General features: G+C 49.6%; 1 protein-coding gene across 2 annotated transcripts in view; it reads right to left on the bottom strand.

The window, feature by feature from the left end:
* ASTE1 (asteroid homolog 1) overlaps positions 1 to 20,667 on the bottom strand; it is a 278,567-nt gene that overhangs the window by 56,171 nt on the left and 201,729 nt on the right. For both annotated transcript variants that reach the window (XM_069648726.1, XM_069648725.1), the window contains exon 3: positions 6,547 to 6,757. In XM_069648726.1, coding sequence (XP_069504827.1) covers positions 6,547 to 6,757 — 211 coding nt within the window. The remainder of the gene's footprint in view (positions 1 to 6,546; positions 6,758 to 20,667) is intronic.

Below are 20,667 nucleotides of genomic sequence, written 5' to 3'. Positions count from 1 at the left end.
CCTGGGTATCGACCTACGTGGGGAGCCGATCCTTGAAGCACGATCACGAGCCATCGCCTGCGGCTTCCTTCTGCCTCTTCCAGCCTATGGCTTGGTCGTTGTGCAATCTGTACCTCTTATGTGGTTCACAGGCCAGTCCTGCCCTGCCCTAACGAGGCATGACTTAGTACCGAAGCCGAATCAGAGGCCTTGCCAGCGTCCTCCAGCCAAGCGACAAGACAGCGATGATGATCCTTCAGCGTCTTGGACGAGAATGAATAGCGATCTCTACGTTTTGTGGGATGTTTTTACACCACTTGTCCAGGCCCTGCAACGTTACTTTGCACTGCTTGCATCAGGAACATCAGAATGGCCGCTGGAAAGCATTATGCACTTTAAAATCACCCAGAAGTGCGCAGGAAAAATCTGAAAAATAGGCTGCCATCCACTATTGCCTATGCCAGTGGTAACACAGGAGTCCACTGCCCAAACCCACCACTGGCTGCCCACAGAGCAAAAGGACTGCAAAAGAAACACAGAGCTGTGTGGAAATCCGTTTTTCTTGGTTGTCAAATTTGCAAAAATCATGGCTCACAAACCACCCAAAAGATCCAACCTCCTTGTGGGGTGTTGAACATCATTCTAGTTCAAGAATCCACATAAATATTATGACAGCAGAAGTATATTTTATCAGAACAAAATCCACTTTTAAAGATACTTGCTGGAAAGAAATATGTCAAAAATGGGTGCAATACCGTTACTCGCCTCTGTCAGACGCTGGCGATATCTAAATCTGTCAGGTGAAACTTGTGTCTCAAAAGCTAAATATGCCAAAGAAGGGACTTCCATCAAATATAATATAGGGTGCCACACATTGATTTTCTTGTTGAAAAAGACTGGAATTGAAGATATGTTTGTTTATTTTAAATTTGTAACTGTAATTTTTCACAAGGAACAATGTCACAATTGACTATAAGGTAACCTGATTCAGCTAAAACTTCAAAGAGGTTTTCGCCCACTGAGAAAACACCTCCCAGTTCATTCCCACCAAAAGGAGAGAATATCTCATGGGGTTGCTAATGAGAAGGGGAGGAGACTTCCTCTGCTGCTCTGGGAAAGAGACAATGGGTTCCTTGAACTGAAAGAAAATGCTAATTTGGGTGTGACTGACACCATCTGGCCAGGAAGACAAGCCCATGTGACTCTCTAGACCAGCCAAGACCTTGGAGGCGGAGACAAACGATTGTGTGTATTCAGAGAGCAAAGAAAATATTGTTTTGGGAAAAGACTTATAAAATATTGTACCGAACTGATAAAAATATGGAACTTATAGGTTATTAAAATGAAAAGTTCGCTCACAGTTTAAAACTAATCTGGAATCTGTGCGACATTCGGAGACTGAACCACGAAAAAGTTCATATTCTAGCAATTGTGATTATGTTAGGAACATGAACAATTACAGGAATGTGCCCAGATGGTATGTGCATGCATGTGTAAACATTGGTGCAGAACTGACACTGCTAGAACCCAAGATCCAGATCAGTCTAGCAGAGCTGTAACCCAGAACCCGTCAGATCCAGTCCAAGAGCCCGTGCAGACCTGAGTGCCTTGCTGAGAGCAGTCCAGGTGTCCTGAATCCTGTCCGGTGGAGAGGGAATTCCAGCCAAGCCTTTGACCAGATCTTTGACGTGCCCATTCCATTCCAAAGCCATAGTAGTGAGTATTTAGCATAGAACTGTCCATAGTCATCTCTTAGTATTAAGTAATCCCATCCAACTCGTTCCAACATATCCATAACTGCATTATGTAATCTCTGTTGTCTATCTTGAATTCTTCTCTCATCCACATAATCCAGTGATAATTGTAGTGATAATCATCTTGGCGCTAATATATATTTTCTGGCGAAAGGCAATCGCCTCAGGCAGATAGAAACCATCCGGAGACGCCTCTGGATCGGTGGCTGTGCTGTCTGTGTAGTTTGCGGCTCCATAGACTCCCTAGTGTTAAGAAATCTTTGTTCCAAATCTTCAACAGCGCATCTTTCATTTTGAAATCTTGACCCTTTTTGAGAAAATCGACCTTTCCTAAAACCTCTAACTTCTGAACCGTACGTGCTAGGAACGAAATTTAAATGCCATTTTCTCAGCTTTGAAACGAACTAAGAACCGCATTCCAACTCCTGATAGTTTTGCTGTAATCGCGTTTTTCGGGCGCTGAAAAGTTTGCCTCAATTTCACATTTGGCTCAATTTCACCACATGTAAAAAAAGCTATTTCTTGCTTTTAACTTCTGAATTTCGTTTTACATCTGCTAATCATCCTACAATCATTGCTAGTGTTGACCTGAACCAATCCAAAGCAACTCTCACTAGTTCTGAATCAATTTAGCGAATTAAAAATCATTTTTAGCATTTTTCCCATTCAATTCAACCACATTTAAAAGCAATTGACCGGTTTTAAAAGCATTACTGTTCTCTCTAAGCTTGCTGGGGGGGAATCGGATTGAAACTGCAATTGTTGATTGTTATTCCTGAAACCTGTGTGCCCTCATTCCATCTCTTCATATTGCATATTGGGGGGAGTGAGTAGTATCAGGGGGAACGAGTGATCACATGGTCTTTGGATTGAATTCATATCAAGTTTTATTTTTGTGTTGCATTCTTTCTCATCATTGCATTCCTTGAACCTATACAAAGTATTCTCTGCTACATTATTACTATTCCTACTCCTAATTGATTAAAGAGATTGTTGATATTGTAATATTACCCATTGCTGATCAGTGCCTAAAAATTCATAAGTGTGATATTCAGATAATATATATATATATATATATATATATATATGTGATATAAATTGTTCAACTCATCAAATAAATCTTTTTGACTTTGCAAAACAAACCTTCTTCTTGGTTCAGTGAGACCGGGGGGATTCAAAGAGAGGGGCGTTATATAAGGGTACATCATCCAGAAATCAAAGAACTTTTGACATAAAAATATATAAATAAGGGTTTCCATTGGGAATCCCATACTAGGCATTGACTTAGGTGGAGTGCTGGGTTGAAACCACTTACGGTTTTTGATGACGTGCTGCGGGCAAAGGTGAAGGCATTAGAGTGTCAGGTCCCAGCGCCAGATTCTGCAGAAGCAGACGAATAGCCCACCAGATCCCCAAACTGGTACACCGAACAGTAAATTTTCCTACTAATTGAATTGACCAGACAGTGGGAAAAGGGGAAGTGGACAAAATAACAAACGGTCAGGATAGCTTGGGTTTCCTCAACTTCCAGACGCCTTGGAACTCAGGATACCTGCAAATGACACAACATAATTAGCACCTCTACTGGAACTATCTAACTATCCCCAATATGCACCTTCTCAGAATCTCTAGTTACCTGACTGCCTCTGTTAATTTACTGAGAGGCACTTGAAAGGGTTAGTCCTTATTGTTTAACATTTGCTTTTCAATGCTGTATTCTTAGTGACTCCTAATCTTCTTTAGAGCTGTGAACTACTTCTGTGTTGCTAGACGCCTTCTGTAATTAAGAATTATACAACTAATGAATTCTTGCTGTACTCTGCTAAATGGTCTGTAACCCCAACTGTTGATTCTTCTGCTGCTTAACTTGTGTTAAAACTTTACTCAATTTGTTCTATATTGCCTTCACTGAGTTCTCATGTAGTTCTGTTGCCTTGCCTTTAGATTGACAATGAACTCTTCTCAGATCACTCTTTATTGCCTCTGCAGTGCTCCATGGAATTCTCTTGCCTTGTATTAAAATGACTTGAAAACAAGAAGATGCCTTATTACTTTTCTCATTACCTTTACTGGATTTATTGCTTCACAAGTCTTTTCCTAAACTAGGATTTGCTTCCGTTACATGTGCTTTATTTCGGAACGCTGCTAAACTAATTTCCTCTGTACAAATACACGTGTGCACACGCTACCTGAAGTCGCCTGCAGCTGCTGGATCGCGCAGTAATGAAGGCCGCTGCCTTCTTCACTGATCAGCTGCTTTCCAACTCCGCCGAACAAATCTCAGCGGTCCTGACGGGAATCTTGTTATGCCGCTGCAACGGACTTCCGTGACATGCCGCATCGCGCTAATAGGTCCTTTCCTCTAAAGCGGCCAGCACAAAACACATTCCTGAACGCTTTTATTTAGACAGCTGCACCTTCTTGACTTGCGCACTAGCAGCCAATAACTAATTGCTTCTACGCAGGACCGCGCACAGAAAATAACGTTCAGTTTTATCTTGTATTATTTTCGCTTAACTTCACAGGTTGCAAATAACTAAAATAACTTTCTAAATAGAACTTGAATTAAATGATATAATTATGATATAATAAGAGGAAAACGTTCTTATAACTTTGTACTTTGAGATAACTTCAGTCACTTATCTGAACTTTCACATCACTGGCTCTTCAGATGATAGGTTACAGGTAGTTTAATGTTTATTCCTTCGGTTTCTTTTGCTTTTACAGGAACTCTTGAGCGCTGTGACCATTCTTGAGCTGAACTTGAATGAAAGGCAGTTTAGAACCTCTCCAGAAGTTCCAAACTGCATCACGTGGCCTGTAGCCAATTATGGCTGAGCAGGAAGTTGACCATCTTGAATTGGGAAAACAGCAGCTGACTAACATAAGGTCAAGGAAATAATACTGTGAACTCAACCCATACGCCACTTAAATCAGCAGTTTAAAAGCCTCAGTGCCCTGAAACCTGACAGAGGCATTTCTCGGGGTGATCCTCCACATAGACGTTCTTCAGCCCACACCGGGCACACGCCCTAAACAGGCACTCTTGTGCACTCCGCTATGAGGTACGCCCAATTGCGTAGTTGACTAGTCTTCGACGTTAACCGTCAGCGAGGACGTTGGACTGAGGTCTCTTTGGTACAGTGTCGCTAGTCGAACAACGTCAAAGAAAAATGTACAAATGCTAAATTATACTATATTATTCGAAGAAATTGTTGCGGTAAAAAATCAGAAGATGGCCGACAGGGGCATAGTTAAGTGTTTCCCTATTAGCTATGGGCAGTATGACCCAAAACAGCAATGATAGAACACTAAAGTGACTGAAGTTTCAGTTTAATTTAAACTGCCCTATTTTCCTGAGGATTCCCTGACGACGGGGAATATTCACAGCATGTGAATCTATGAAAGATCCAATGGTAGAGAATGAAGCCTTATGTTTTGAATACTGAACCAAGAAAAAGCAAATTTGATTGAACCTGATTTCTTTTGCAAACAGTTGGTGATGTTCTCTGATACAAAGTAACTGTGAATTGTGTAAACTGAGGAAAACAAGCATTATCGAGTGCCATGAGAATGTAAATAACTGTGCAAACTGAAAGAATAAGCAGTGGCAAAAGCTTTAAGAATATTTGAAAGTATAACAAGTGCATGGTGGCAAAACAAGTCTTGAGAAAGTATCAAGAGGAAAACCCAATACCACTAATGCTGAAACATACGGAGTGTAACTGAAGATGAAGCAAGGAAGGTGTGTCGGTTGCGTGACCTGTAATGAGTGGACCGTGTGATCCGACAACTGCGCCTAGACCGAGTAAACGCACCTAAAGGAAAAGCCACGTAATTCACGCATAAGCTTGTGTTTGACTGTCCAGGAGAAACCTGGGTGATTTGATATTGTTGAACTGAACTTTGAGTAAAATTGATGAAAGACAAATCTGCCAGAAGAGCTGAGAAGTATCCTAAGGAATTGTATTGTTTTATTTTTGGAACATTGAGAGACTTGAAAGTGTGGGGAAGGGAACTCCTCTTTTTGACAAAGTGAACCATCCTGAATCTTGGGAAAGGGAAAACCCCTTTTCCAATAACGAGCTGGAAGGAGCTGTGAACTTTTATTTGAACACTTCTTATTTTGATGCCGACAACCCTACACACTATATTCAAGTACTTGTGAGGGCAAGTAGGGGTTTGGACACAGACAGATATTTTCTTTGGACTTCCTGACAAAGACTCTCCTTAGTTTTAGTTAGGTGGGAAATCACACTTTAGCATAGGGCAAGTTAGGCATTTTCCGAAACCTTATTAATTTGAATACATGTTTATGACCCAAGTGTTATTCAGTTGTCTGTGTCTGCTTCTTGATGTCTTCACACAGAATATCACTACCAGGAAACTGCCCTAGGCAGTGATAGTTCACTTTACAAACTCAGATTAACATAATGCAATATGCACTAGTCTACAGTATGTACCAAAAAATAAATCAACTGTGTATGCAAAGAAAACTGTTAAAGCAGTATGTTGACTGTGGGTTCACTGAAAGGATATAATGCCTGGAACAGTTCCACTCTGCAATATGTGGTCAGCGGACAATCATTAGTTGAATGTTTTTATTTTACACGGTGCCAGTGATCAGTAAGAACATTCATGCAAATACTGCATTATCATTTGCTACAGACTGCCCATGTCACACATTTCCGACTGCAGCCAGCTCATACTTACTGAACTCACAGATGAACTGAGTGCCATGCAACTCCTTGAGGCTGCCATCCTCACAGCAAGCAGAAGCATAGATAGGTTGTATAAGAACCATGCTTCTTACCTGCTCTGGAAGTTACACTCTGTAGTTCCCCGCATACCATTGCCATCACCAAAGCATGAAGGTGGTGCAGCTTAACCTTTGGCTCGCAGTAGCGAACCCAGTAACTGGTGATGGCTACAGGGAGCATCCAACAAGGAGTCAGGGGATCCTCAGCACTGAGCTCCACTTCTAGCACTTCCAGCAACAGTTTACGATGCTCAGATAAGGCAGCCTAAGGAGAAAAAATACATAGTCACGCAAGGGGTATTGGTCAAATAATGCTGTGGGAAGTGTCTCAAGTATTTGGAAATTTGGTATATAAAAATGTCTCTTGGCCACTTGGATACCCTGTCTCTGAAGGATAATTAACAAAACGAAGGACCCTGTCCTTTAAGAATAGAGATTTACTCTTTCTCAAACCTGAGGTCTTTTATTTTGGCTTGGATGGGAATGCCTTTTTGTCTCCCTTTCCCATTGTATCACCTGCATACTTAGCCAATTCTTGGCTCTGGGACACTTATGTCTATTGGACTTTCCTTTTCCAGCCTGCAGGAACTCTTATCAGGGGAGAGGTTTGAAATTACCATTTGGTATAAATAGCCACCACAACTACCTGGAACTCTTGAGCACATCTCGAGTCCATCATGCATTCATGACCAGTTTTAATAAATCTCCTCGACACACTTAAGATATTGTGAACCACCTAAAGAGGTGGTTACTCTTAAAGATGTGGTCTTTCTTGTTTTCCAAACAAACAGCTTTATATCTCTTACATACATCCCAACTCACCTGTTATTTTACCCTAATGTTTGTTACCCAGGTTTGTTCCATTGAGTTCACTGATGATTCTCCCCCTAGCTACTCTCTCCTTCCTTCACTTTACCTTTTTCCTCTCCTCCCACAGACTGCAGTCTGGTTTACCACCCTGGACGGGGTCATAAATCGCACAACCACGGACAAGAAATTGGCCCTTTAAGACCACTACGTTGGTTGCTCATTCAGTATAAAAGCTAAATAGCTTAACATTTGATATATGAGGTTTTTTGACGCAGCGCTGTGCCATGCTTAGGGCTGGCAAGCACTTGGCTCAGCTTCACTATCACTGTCTAATGTTCCACTCTTTCTAAATGGAATGCAGTGAAACCTGTGCTGTGTTTGTAGCCGCTGTTAAGCCCTGAGGCTTCCTTAACTGTCAATCTATTTTCTCCTCTTTCTCATGCTTCCATTACAATCGTGTTATCACCTTCCTGCTTCTTACACACATTTATGTTTTATTAATTACTAGCTTAATATATGGTGCATTATATTACGTGAATGCAAAACGATGCAAACATGTAGTTTGCTGTAGATGGGCTTAAACATAAAACAGGCTATTACATGTAAAACTATCTAGGATTTAAATTTGTTTTGGTTTCTTTCCCTTGTTACACAATTCTGGGATGAAATTAGATGCCTCTCCCCCAATGGTACATATGCCAGCAGTATTCCAACCCAGTCCTTGCAACCAAATAAATATGAAAAGCATCATCTTTTTAAACCACTTGATATTTTGTGCTATTTAAAAACAATGACTTTTTTGGATCCAACCAGTGTCTTAACATTAACACATTTCAACTGTCCTTTGTCATTTAATCATAATGTATTTCTAATGATAACCTGCCTCAGTTTCATTTTTCATACTTTGATGTTCTCATTTTATTTCTCCCTTTTATCCATACATTCTATACTGTATCTTTCTCTCATTAGTAGCCTCCATTGCATATGCTCTGTCTAAAGCATTGTGGACTTGTAGAGTGTGCTATGCAAATCAACTTATTAATTTACTGTTTTATTTAATTGAAAAGTAATTGAGCATTCATGCTTAATGACTCTCATACCTGGACCAACACCTTGCTAACCCATTGAGCGCCCATAGTACTAATACCACTTACGTTGCCATAAAGCATTTCTCCCACTATATATACAAGTATATGTGCACATGCATATCTAGGAACGGGGTATTGGGCACACATATTTACATGCATGACTCACCATAATTGCATTTCTGATGCTTGTATCGGCTTAGATTCATATGCTTTGCATAAGCCGACATCTAGTGGTAGACGCAGAGTATTGCACATGATGTCTTCGAAGTTCGAAAAGGGACGTCGACTGGTGGTGTTTGTAGTATTATCCCTAGTGTGACGTCCACTGTATCCATGAGCCCTCATGCGTTGAGGTGCCTCCAATTATTTGTTTCTGACATGAGGGAGTGTAAAGTGTAAGCGTGGAGAATAGGTGAGTTATGATAAGGGGAGTAGAACATCTCTGATTTACCCAAGAACCTTCAACTAGAAGAGGGGAGGAATGGCGGGTGCATGTGAATCTAGCAGATACAAGCATCAGAAATTATTACGGTAAGTAATGTATGCTTTCTGAGGCTTGTGTATCTGCTTAGAATCACATCCTTTGCATAGATCAGTGAGCAGTAATTCGAGACGGAGGCCAGTTATTTGAAGGTAGCGATGCAAACAGACATTTTAACACTGCTTGGCACACTTGTGTATCACCTTTAGAATGTGTGTCTAAACAGTAATGTTGAGTGAAAGTGTGAATTGAACTCCAAGTAGCAGCTTTGCAAATGGCCTCCAAGGGCACATTTGCTATGAAACTTAGGGGGTAATTCATAGAATTCAGCGCACAAGTGGCGTACGCGACTGGCGCACAGTGTGCGCGTACGAATCCCTGCGCCAGCTGCGTGCGCCAAAACCCATTTCCGCGCACAGCGTATTCTTGGATTCCAGCTACCAAAACCAGCCGTGGCGCACATAGGCGCAGCGACCCTGCAGCAGCGGCAATTACGCCCCCAAGAACGCCTCTCGTGCAGGGAAAAGCCATCAAAATCCCCAATCCAGCGCAAAGGGCTGCGCTAACCCTGTACCAGCACGGCAAGCGGGCTACGTGTATCACTGGGGTGCGCGGGAAGTACCTCACGTCATTTCAGCTGGGTACGTGCATTTCAGGGGTGCGCGGGAAGTTCCACACGCGAATGTGCTGGCTACGTGTATTTCGGAGTGCGCGGGAAGTTTCACATGCGATATCAGCAGGGTATGTGTATTCCAGGGGTGCGCGGGAAGTTCCACATGCGAATGTCCAGGCCACGTGTATTTCGGGGTGCGCTGGAAGTTTCACACGCGATATCAGCAGGGTACGTGTATTCCAGGGGTGCGCGGGAAGTTCCACACGTGATTTCAGCAGGGTACGTGTATTACAGGGGTGCGCTTGAAGTTCCACATGCGATTCCATCAGGGTGCGTGTACATCAGGGGTGCGCAGGAATTTTCACACGTGAATTCAGCAGGGTACGTGTATATCAGGGGTGCGCGGGAAGTCCACACGCGAATGTCCTGGCTACGTGTATTTCCGGGTGCGCGGGAAGTTTCACATGCGATATCAGCAGGGTATGTGCATATCAGGGATGCGTGGGAAGTTCCACACGCGAATGTCCTGGCTACGTGTATTTCGGGGTGCGCGGGAAGTTTCATACGCGATATCAGCAGGGTATGTGTATCCCAGGGGTGCGTGGGAAGTCACACACGCAAAGTCAGCAGGGTACCTGTATTCCAGGGGTGCGCGGGAAGTTCCACACGCGATTTCAGCAGGGTACGTGTATCACAGGGGTGCGCTTGAAGTTCCACACGCGATTCCATCAGGGTACGTGTATTACAGGGGTGCGTGGGGAGCACCACACGTGAATTGCACGTGTGGGTTCTCCCAGGTGTCCCCTCTACACCCTCCACGGCCCCTGCAGGTGGCTCACACCACAGGGGCCTACCCTGCACATGTCCTGCAGGCACCCCATCCACCATGGCCATGCCCCCCAGCCAACCCACATGTCAACTTGCACTACTGCCCACCAACGCATGTCCCCCCTGCACCTCCAGCCACCAGGGGCACCCTCCACCAGGCCCCCACCCATGTGTCCCACCACCCCCACCCCCCAGCAGTGCAGGGGCACCCTCCACCAGGCCCCCACCCATGTCTCCCACCACCCCCACCCCCCAGCAGTGCAGGGTCACCCTCCACCAGGCCCCCACCCATGTCTCCCACCACCCCCACCCCCCAGCACGGTGGGGCACCCTCCAGCAGGCCCCCACCCATGTCTCCCACCACCCCCATCCCCCAGCACTGTGGGGCACCTGCCAGCAGGCCCCCACCCATGTCTCCCACCAACTCCACCCCCCAGCACTGTGGGGCACCTGCCAGCAGGCCCCCACCCATGTCCAACTCATGTTCCCCACCACCCCCACCCCGCAGCACTGTGGGGCACCTGCCAGCAGGCGCCCACCCATGTCTCCCACCACCCCACCCCCCAGCACTGTGGGGCACCTGCCAGCAGGCCCCCACCCATGTCCCCAACACCCCCAACCCCCAGCAGTGCAGGGGCACCCTCCACCAGACCCCCACCCATGTCTCCCACCACCCCCACCCCCCAGCAGTGCAGGGGCACCCTCCACCAGGCCCCCACACATGTCTCCCACCACCCCCATCCCCCAGCACTGTGGGGCACCTGCCAGCAGGCCCCCACACATGTCTCCCACCACCCCCACCCCCCAGCAGTGCAGGGGCGCCCTCCACCAGGCCCCCACCCATGTCTCCCACCACCTCCACCCCCAAGCACTGTGGGGGCACCTGCCAGCAGGCCCCCACCCATGTCCAACTCATGTCCCCATCACCCCCGCCCCCCAGCACTGTGGGCACCTACCAGCAGGCCCCCACCCATGTCTCCCACCACCCCCACCCCCCAGCACTGTGGGGCACCTGCCAGCAGCCCCCACCCATGTCTCCCACCACCCCCACCCCCCAGCACTGTGGGGCACCTGCCAGCAGGCCCCAACTCATGTTCCCCAGCCAACATGTCAGCACAATCTAGATCCCTGGTCCCTATGGTCAGCCTCCAAATGCAAAACACCCACCCGAGTATTGCATCCACCCACTCATAATTGGCAATTACATGACAGAACACCAATTGCAAGTTTCGAAACAAACACATGTCCCTCACATACACCCAATGGGTGTCAGTGAATCTCAAAACCCATATCATGATATGCATGAAACCAATGAGATGATACTACACATTGAAGTTCGATAAAAAAATATGTATTAAAGGAAACATAAATAGATTCAAAAATAAAGAAACAGAAATGGGAATGTACAAAAATGAAAAGAAGCATGTCCGTGAAAAAAAGCAAAACCAAAAATCATAATCCAAAGTAATGGTGTCCAAAGTCACTGTCCACAAAAGAAAATCCAATGGGAAATAATAATTGAAAGCCATTGCTCCATGGGTAAATTGTGAAAGAAAAATAAAATCCAACAGTGAACTATGTACAGACGAACAAGCCAGGGTCCATTATCCCAACAAAAGAAATGAAACCTATCTAACAACACTAACTAATAAAATAAACTATATAGAAAAATGTGGCCAATGTCCAAAAGGTACAAAATAAATAAAAAAACAAAGGAAACCTAACACTACCTACATAACTATGTACAAGGGCAGCGGGCTAGTCTGACGGCTCACTTTTGGATGTCCCGGGCCAGGGCATCATCGAACTCCTGCTCAATGTCCCGGAGGCTGTCCTCCTCCATGGCCCCGAGGGTCCGCAGGGCCGTCGACGTGTCCACCTCCAACCCCCTGCGGATTGCCTCGAGGCACTCGGCCCGCCTCAGGGCCCTCCGCATGGAGTTCTCCGCCCTGACCATTGTGAGCCGTGCCTCTTCCGCCCGCTGCCGCTCCGCATCTATGACGTGGCGCAACCGCTGCCACACGGAAGACACTCTCTGTCCTGTGTCCTCCTGCCCTCCGGCCGATGCCTGCCCCTCCGATGTTGAAGGCCCGAGCCTACATGGCTCCCACCACATTGTTGCTGCTGCTGCTGTGCCTCTGCCCGTGCACTGCCTCCTGCTGCCTGCACATCCTCCGCCAGCTGGGGTGCAGTCGTTGATGTGGCCACCCCTGCTGGACGTCCGACTCCCGACTGTGGCAGGGATGCCTCCTCCACCAGCCTGGCCGCACCGTCAGAGGCAGCTCCACAGAGCACCCAGGTGACTGATGGGTGGGAAGATGGCACAGAGGACGACTGGCGCGTAGGGGGTTCAGTTGAGGAGGGGGTCGTAGCAAGCCCCATCAAACGGAGGAATCTGGCCTGGGTGACCTGTCCCAGCAGGCTGACGTGGTCAACGAGCCATTCGAGATGACGTGCAGTCTCCTCATGAAAAGACTGCAGGTCACCTCGCATGGCCCGTTGACGCAACGCCACACCAGTCAGGACAGGCTCAACCCGGACCCGGATAGCCACGTCCGCAGGCAGAGGAAGGCCAGTTGTCGTTTGCTCATCCCCTGCACACAGGCATCTCCGCGGCGGCCTGTGCTGCCTCCTGTCCCTGGTCCTGCACTGCACCACTAGCACCAGTGGGATCCCCACCTCCAGACCCCGTCTCTGTTGCTTGCACAGCCTCCTCCTCCACCAAACCCCCCACCAACCTGGATGACTCCGTGCCATCTTCCCCCGTTGGGCCCTGTGGGGTCCCAGCTGCCCCTTCTGCTGCCGAGGAGTCCAACTCCAACCTCCGCCTCTTGGACCTCCCCCCGGCAGCTGCGGCCTGGGACGTGGCACCTGACTCCTCACTCCCCGACGAGATGACAACATGGGAGGGGAGCCGGGCCTTGCGTCTCTGGCTGGCGGTGGGATCCCCGCCGCTGTGCTCCACAGCACCTTCTCCGCCCTCCTCATCAGTTGACGCTGCAGACAGGGAGAAATAAAACACAGGCATCAGGGCACTGTACAATGGACACATACACACATGACAGTTGTACATGAGTGGCATTGGCAAACCCCAGACATGCCATCACAATCCCCAACACACGTCATTTCAACTTGCACACATGAGCCATACCACAGCCATATCGCAACTGCCAGCACCATCCATACCCATACAACAGCATGAGCAGGCAAAGCTGAGCCAGACATCACATGCAACACAGGAAGTGCACCACACATGTACACACACCACCACACTTGCATGCATGTGTACACCTCTGCCAAGTGTCGCAGTGTTCAGATGGGCATCCATGTCACATCTGCCAATCAGGCTTCCACATCCCGCTGTCACATGCATCCATGTTGCATCACTGTTGCACCCTTGTCAAATACTCACAAATGCACATGTACACAGTGCTGATACATGCAGCTGAAAACAACATACATGCGTGACATCACGGACATGTCTACTTACATACACATTCATCCAAACATGTGTGCCCACACAACTGCATTTGGCATGCAAGCCTACACACACAAGCACCATCCATGTCTCACACATTACAGCCCTTGCATGTGTTAGCCCCACGGCCCTGTACACCCCCACCCATACTCGACCCCATACAAACAGATGTGCAACCTGCACACTACTGAAACATCACCACACGCACAGCTCACAATCAGGATGCATGTACACTTACCGCTCGACTCCAGACGGGTCTGCCTCTCAAGGACCTGGACGTGGAGCGCTGGGGATATGCGTTCCAGGACCCTCATCTGATCTTCCGACAAGTGGCCCCGGCGCCCCTTGGCATCCGCTGCCTTCAAGAAGCGCCGGGCCTTGTTCAGGGTCCTGGACCTGAAGTCCTCCCAGCGCTTCTTGACATGTTGGAAGTCGCGGACTGCCACCCCCTCCGCGTTGATGGCAGTCACGATGCCAGTCCAGATCCGAGTCCGTCCTTCCTTGTCGGCGCGGGAACTTCCGAAGAGGGCATCATACTGCCTCAGGACTTGCTCCAACAGGACACCAACTTTGGTGGCACTGAAGCTGGTGCCCCTCTGCCTCTCTGGCCGGGGGTGGTCAGTGGTGCCAGATGTTGCAGTGCCCGACATGACAACCCCAGAGGCAGGAGTGGGTGGGCAACTGGGTCGTGGGGCTGGGCTGTGGAGCAATGGAATCCCAGTCGGGAGTCTTCGGTTCCAGCAGGGGTGGTCACAGCAACAGCACCCCTGGCTGATGTGCAGGCAGCAAATGGCAGGGCACGTGGGCAGCAGGCAGTCAGGCAGCAGCAGATGGCAGGTGGGAGCGTGCTCGGGGCTCTGGGGGGCAGTAGTTTGGCCTTCTGGGCAGGAGCGTGGTCTTCCGTGTGCTTACGCGTGGCCAGCTTGATACGGAGTGATTTGGCACGTGAAAATTCAGCACGTCAGCGTGTAATTCGAGGAAAGACCCTTAGCGCGTAAGCGCGTCTGCACGCATACGCAATTTCATTGGACAGAAGGCCCCTCAAGCGCCAGCGCCCCTGTGACGTGACGCGCACAGGCGTGCATGGGCATTTCAGCGCGCGTGAAAAACTGCACGTCCGCGTGTAATACGAGGAAAGGGCCCATGCGCGTAAGTGACGTGACGCGCGCGTGCGTTTCCCTCAGCACGGGTTAAAGGTGAGCGGGCCCAGCAGTTCGCTGTACGTGCCTTTCGTGGAGACCGACGTGTGTTGCTGCTTCCTGTTGTTTTGTGCACCATCACAACTTCACAGCTATCAAGGACGTATCTCTTCTTTTGGCGGGGGTATTGGCTACGCGTGTTTTTCTGCATCGCGCTAGTCAGACGGTGAGTCGCACACGCTCTTTTTCCCACTGCGGGTGCCCCTGTGTATCGCACCCATTTTCGATGTCATAGTAGCCTGCGTGTCCCACGCGTACACGTTATTCGTGTTACTGGGTGCCACCGCGTACTGCGGGAGGTTGAATCCACGCACGTAGGCTGCAGGGTTGCCTGCATGGTTTTACTGCAGTTTTGGGGTGCCTGAGCGTTGCGTGACCCGTCACTACATCACCGGGGTCACATACAGCCTTGCAGGTGCAGGGGGGCTGTTAACATCTTGCTTCCCACCCCCTTCACCCCAATTGCCCCGGTCAATTGTGGTGTACACCTCCCATTGGCACCACTCCATCTGTGCCAGCACTACTACATCTGTGCCATGGTTGGGAGGACACCAAAGGTGAGGGGCGCCTCAGCTGGGCGTACTCCTCGTGGCGGGCGTGGTCGGGGACGTGGCCGTGGTGACCAGGGAGTAGAGGGACTCCAGGGTGTCCAGGGCAGCCACAGAGGGGAAGAGGCAGGGGTGCGCCACTTGAGCACAATGTTGTGCCATGTGTCGGTGCAGTCATGCCACCACCCCCTGTGGTTCCGGGGGTTGCAGCTTCTGCATCTGGCACTGGTGCCCGTGTGACCCGGCAGTCCGTTCCATCGACTGCCACAGGCCCAAAGGTAGTGGTAGCTGCAGGTGCAGCTGTGGACACCGCCACCCAGGCTCGGGATCTGCCAGCGCAGGCTGCGTTGGCACTTGAAGAGCCCTTGGTAGATCTCCAACAGGCCAGGGGGGAAACCATAGGGGCATGCCGGGCTGCTCAGACCAAGACACGTGTCCCTGGGGCAGTCATGTCATCTGCTGCCCCGAACAGCCGGGTGTTGGCAAGTGCAGGGACAGATGCACCCAACAGCACCCCGGTTGTGAGTCTGCCAACCAGGACCGTTGCGGTCAATGACCCTGCCACAGCTGATGTTGCTGCGCAGGGTCCATTAGTGGGCACCCAGCTGCCACTGACACAAGTCAGGCCTTTGGTCATCCCTCCACCTAACACTCCCTTGGCTCAATCCACCGAACCCACTGGCCATACTGGTCAGACTGGCATTAGCCAGCCAGGGTCTGCGCCACAGTCCAAGAGGAGGAAGGTTGCACCTGCAGCACAGGCTGGGACCCCACACACAGCCACAACCTCCTGCACGTCGAGGAAGAAGCCTTTCTGTAAGCAGGAACTGGACTTCCTCGTGGACTACGTGTGGGGCCACAGCCGTGACATGCTAGTGGGTGCCAATAGTCAGACTATGGCTGCCCAACGTGACACCCACTGGAAGCATGTTGCGGAACATGTCAGTTCATTCGGCCATGAGGTGCACACGGCGCAAGAGTGCAAAAAGCGTTGGAATGACATCAAACGCAGCACTAAGGCTAAGCGTGCCTCTAATTACAACTTGACTCTGGTGACTGGCGGTGGGCCTGCACCAGAGGAGGAAGAGCTCACTCCGCATGAGGCACTCGTTGCGGAGTTCATACCACCTGAATTGGTTGAAGGAGTGGGAGAGATGCTGGACTTTGATGCCCAGTCCAGTGAGTGTTGATGCGTGTTTGTTGAGGACGTGTGTGTTTCACTTGTGGGATGTGTTGTGCATGATTGCCGCTACATGTGACGTGTACATGGTTCTGATGTGTAAGTAATGCAATGCTTCCGTCATGCATGTCTCCTCTGCCTGCATGCAGGGACTCCATGAAGGCATGCTCCCTTGCCCCTCCTCCGCCACTCTGCACCCCAGTTCCACCTTTGCACTGGTGTTCTTCAATCTTGCCAATATGTACTTTCTTGTTCATGCGTCCTGTGTAGATGCTAACTTCCAGCGTAGAATCTGCCAAACATATGCCATGTGGTACAGCCTTAGTACTTGATGCAGGGTATCTCACTTGTACTGTGCATAGGTCAGATGTCCCGCCGGGACATGAGTGCCCATTCATGCTCCATGTGCATTGCACGCATGCCCCTATGTGTCCTTGACTGGATGATCACTGTAATACAAGTCCTTGGGGACATACATTCCCTGCCATCTCATCAGCCTTCCCATGTCAACTATGGCTCAGTACTGCGTTGCACACATGTTTAGTGTCTGACAATCTGTGTGGCTCACAGGCCTCAGCCTGTTCAATGGCCAATGACTCTGTCCAACTGTTGTTGTGTCTTCTTCACACATGGGCGGAATCCAGAGTTTTCATCATGTGTCCTGCTTACTGTCCCAGCATCATTTGCATTGTTGTCACTTGAATCACATTAAGCTGTTGATGCCAGTCAACACTGCCTGTCAATACACAGGTGTATGGTCAGCCGTTTGATACCATGCTAGGCATCCCTGTTTTGGTACTGGGGTGGAGGGGTGCTTGGCTTCTATATATGGTACACATTGAATGCACAATGCACGTGATGTCTGAATTTGACATTGCACTGCCTTCACATTTCCTGGCACACACCATGGAGTCCCTGTACGTGTAGGTAGTGAGTGGCGTACACATTTTCTGCACTGCATAGACCCACTTCCATGGAAACTGCCACCTTTCAACAGGTCTGATCACAGAAGCAATTCATAGTTGACCCAGCATGCATGCCAGGTTATATGTTGTGTGTCACATGTCTGCCTGATGCGTTTGCTGTCGGTGTGTGTGTGTGTTGTGTGTTTCTGACATGTGTAGTGACCTTTTTTCTCTCTATTTTTCAGGTGATGACGCAATGGAGGCGGAGGATGGTGTTGTCATGCCAGACACAGGGTTGTTACCACTACATCAACCCGGCACTAGTGGGGGTCGTGGGATGGTAGGCCACGAAAACCCCCAAGTGCTACAGTCCATCTTGTCTCTGGCTGCCTATGAGTCCAGCCTTGATGACGACTCTGACGTCCATGTTGAGTTGGATGAGCATCAAGTCCATGTGTCAGGGGTGAGTGATTCTGATGTGGACACTCCTCTGTCTGCGACACCTGCACTGAGGGATCAGACAGTCTTGGTTCCTCCACCCGTGGTGGATCGGAACGCAGGGTCACCCTCCACACCAGTCACTGATGTGCCTGGGACATCACGTGGACGGGGGCATGTAGTCGTGCAGCCGCGGGCGGTGCCAACACAGCGAGGACCCCCGGTCCTTGGGTCCCGCAGGGGTCAAGCCCGGCAACGCGGTCGCCGCGCGCAACCGCAGTATACTGAGTGGGAGCAAGACATGACTGCCAATTCAGAACGGCAGAGCATGGAGCGTGTGGCCCGATCTGTGCTCCCCCCTGCTAGGCAGGTGCTTCTTCAGCAGCAGGCAGCACGGTCCACGGCCCGCTCGCTCAGGCTGGGCATGGCGGCCTCAGACAGGGCACGCCAGGCTGAAATGTCGTCTCTGCGTCAAGCAATTGCCGCTCACGCAGAGGCGCACATGGATGCCCTGAGGGAGGAGTATGCTTCCCTCAGATCCACTCTGGGTGTCCTTATTATGTCCCAGAGGAAGCAGGCAGAGGAGAGGTTTGCACAGCTTGAGCGTACCATCTCGGCTGAGCTACAGGCTTGCCGGGAGGTGCAGCGGTTGTCCAGCCAGGCCTTGCAGGAGGAACTCCGTGTTACACGTGCTACCTTGCAAGAGGAAGCACGTGTATCACGTGAGGTTCTGCATGCAGACCTACGTCACATCGCCACACAGAACCAGGCTCACCCATCCGGCAGACTTGCTGCCGACGAGGGGCAAGCTGCGGCTAGGTGTGGCCACGCTACTGTGCCACGTCCTCCTTTCCAGGATGAGCCAGACTCGGACGACCATCTATCTCCCACATAGGTCGGGCTGTGCAGGCGTTGAGCCCATGGAGGTTTTTTTTTTGGCTCCGCATCATCGCATGTGGATGTTGAGCAGCACCCTGTACCTCCCCCCTCCTGGGTGCCTCCCCTTCCCCCCGGGTCGTATGTGGCCATTTTTGATTTTTCTTTTAGTTTAGTTAATTTTCTGTTTGATAGTTAGTTTAATTAGGTAATGTAGGTTTTCCATAGTTAGTGTAATTAGTTAATAGTTAATATAGTTTAAAATTGCTCGTCTATTGTTGTCACGATGCCCGCTCCCGGGGAGCCGGCTCAGGCCCTGCGTCCCCGAAAGCGGACATCAAGTCCCCGGGGAAGGTCCCAGCAACCCCTTATAGGGGCCCTTTGGACAGCGTCCTGGCGCTTATGGCGCCAGGCTCATAGAAAACGTCAGTCCTGGCGCCATAGGCGCCAGGCTCATTATGAAAGTGTTTGGGTGCACTTACCTGATGGAGACCATGCTGCAGAACCCCGGCCTCCTTGAGGCCTGAAAGGAACTACTTTACCTGTGGGACTCATTTACCACCCGGGCGTGGTCAGGGAAGGATACATACCTGATTGGAGGAAGGACACATTCTGGGAACTTCTTCCAAGGCTATTTAAACCACACCCGATCAGCCACACGTGCTTCGCGTTGTTCTGCATCTAGCAGCTGGACGCTCACCGTGTCTGCTCCTGCATCTTGACTTCTGCCACAACTGCCAGCATCCTGAATCACCTGCAAAGGAAGGGAACAAGAGAACAGAAGAAGGAAAAGTCCTCACCTGCTAAATCTGCATCCCAGAGACATTTCGCCGACAATCCTGAAAAGGAAGACATTTATTTTTAAAAGCACATCGCATCGATCGCTGCAGCGCCGCATTCTACTCACCTTTACAGGTCGCCTCCATGTTCAGCACCGACCATCCGGATTCGCAGTCGCGCCCCCGCGCCTAGGGAGAAAAAGACAAGAACAAAGGTGAGAGAAAGAAGGGAAAAGGGAAGCTAAAACTCCATGTCAAGACTTACCTGTTGGGTCATTCCCTTTTCATTTCGGGTCCGCGCCGCATCCAGGCATTTTCGGACCCCGGCCCCTAAGGGGAAAAAGACATCAGCGTTAATGAGTGAATGAAAAGACATTACCAAAACACTCATTAAAGATTTCCACAAGGATTTCACCGCTCACCTCAGGTCGGTGCCTGTTCCCCGGCACATACAGGTTGTTGACTGTGGCTCTCTTTGCAGCATTGCAGTGCTCCTGTGACCGGACCTGAGAGTGCGCAGGCAGGAGGCCAGCACTCAAAACCAGAGCTAAGTGTCTTGTTGTTTTTCTTTCAAACTGCTCTGCATAGGCTTGCTGGGGGGTGCACTAATGCATGGATGTATGTGTGATTCAATTTGGTATGTTTTTTTCCCCCTAATCACCCGGAATCCTATGCAATTCTGAACCCTGTACCCTCTACCCGGTGTTCCTGCTTCCTGTACCTATCCAAGCAACGTTCCCTAACCCTCTTTCCCCGTTGCGGTTGCGGATGCCTGTGTAAGCCCCGAACTTGCAGGCGCCAAAACCCTAGAGGGGGTGGTTGGTTCGTACCACTCCTAAGCCTGGACTACAGAAGGCCATGACAATGATGTCCAAGTTTGTTTGGATTGTGTGTGTGTTAATGCAGGAAGTACATTTTCGTGCATTCCCTACTTTCATGTGTCATTCCTGCT

This window comes from Ambystoma mexicanum, chromosome 2q (genome assembly GCF_040938575.1).
Source record: "Ambystoma mexicanum isolate Mex_15411 chromosome 2q, UKY_AmexF1_1, whole genome shotgun sequence".
In the NCBI taxonomy this organism is placed as follows: domain Eukaryota; kingdom Metazoa; phylum Chordata; class Amphibia; order Caudata; family Ambystomatidae; genus Ambystoma; species Ambystoma mexicanum.
Note: the sequence above shows the minus strand (reverse complement) of the source record. Positions and strands in the feature narration are given on the sequence as shown.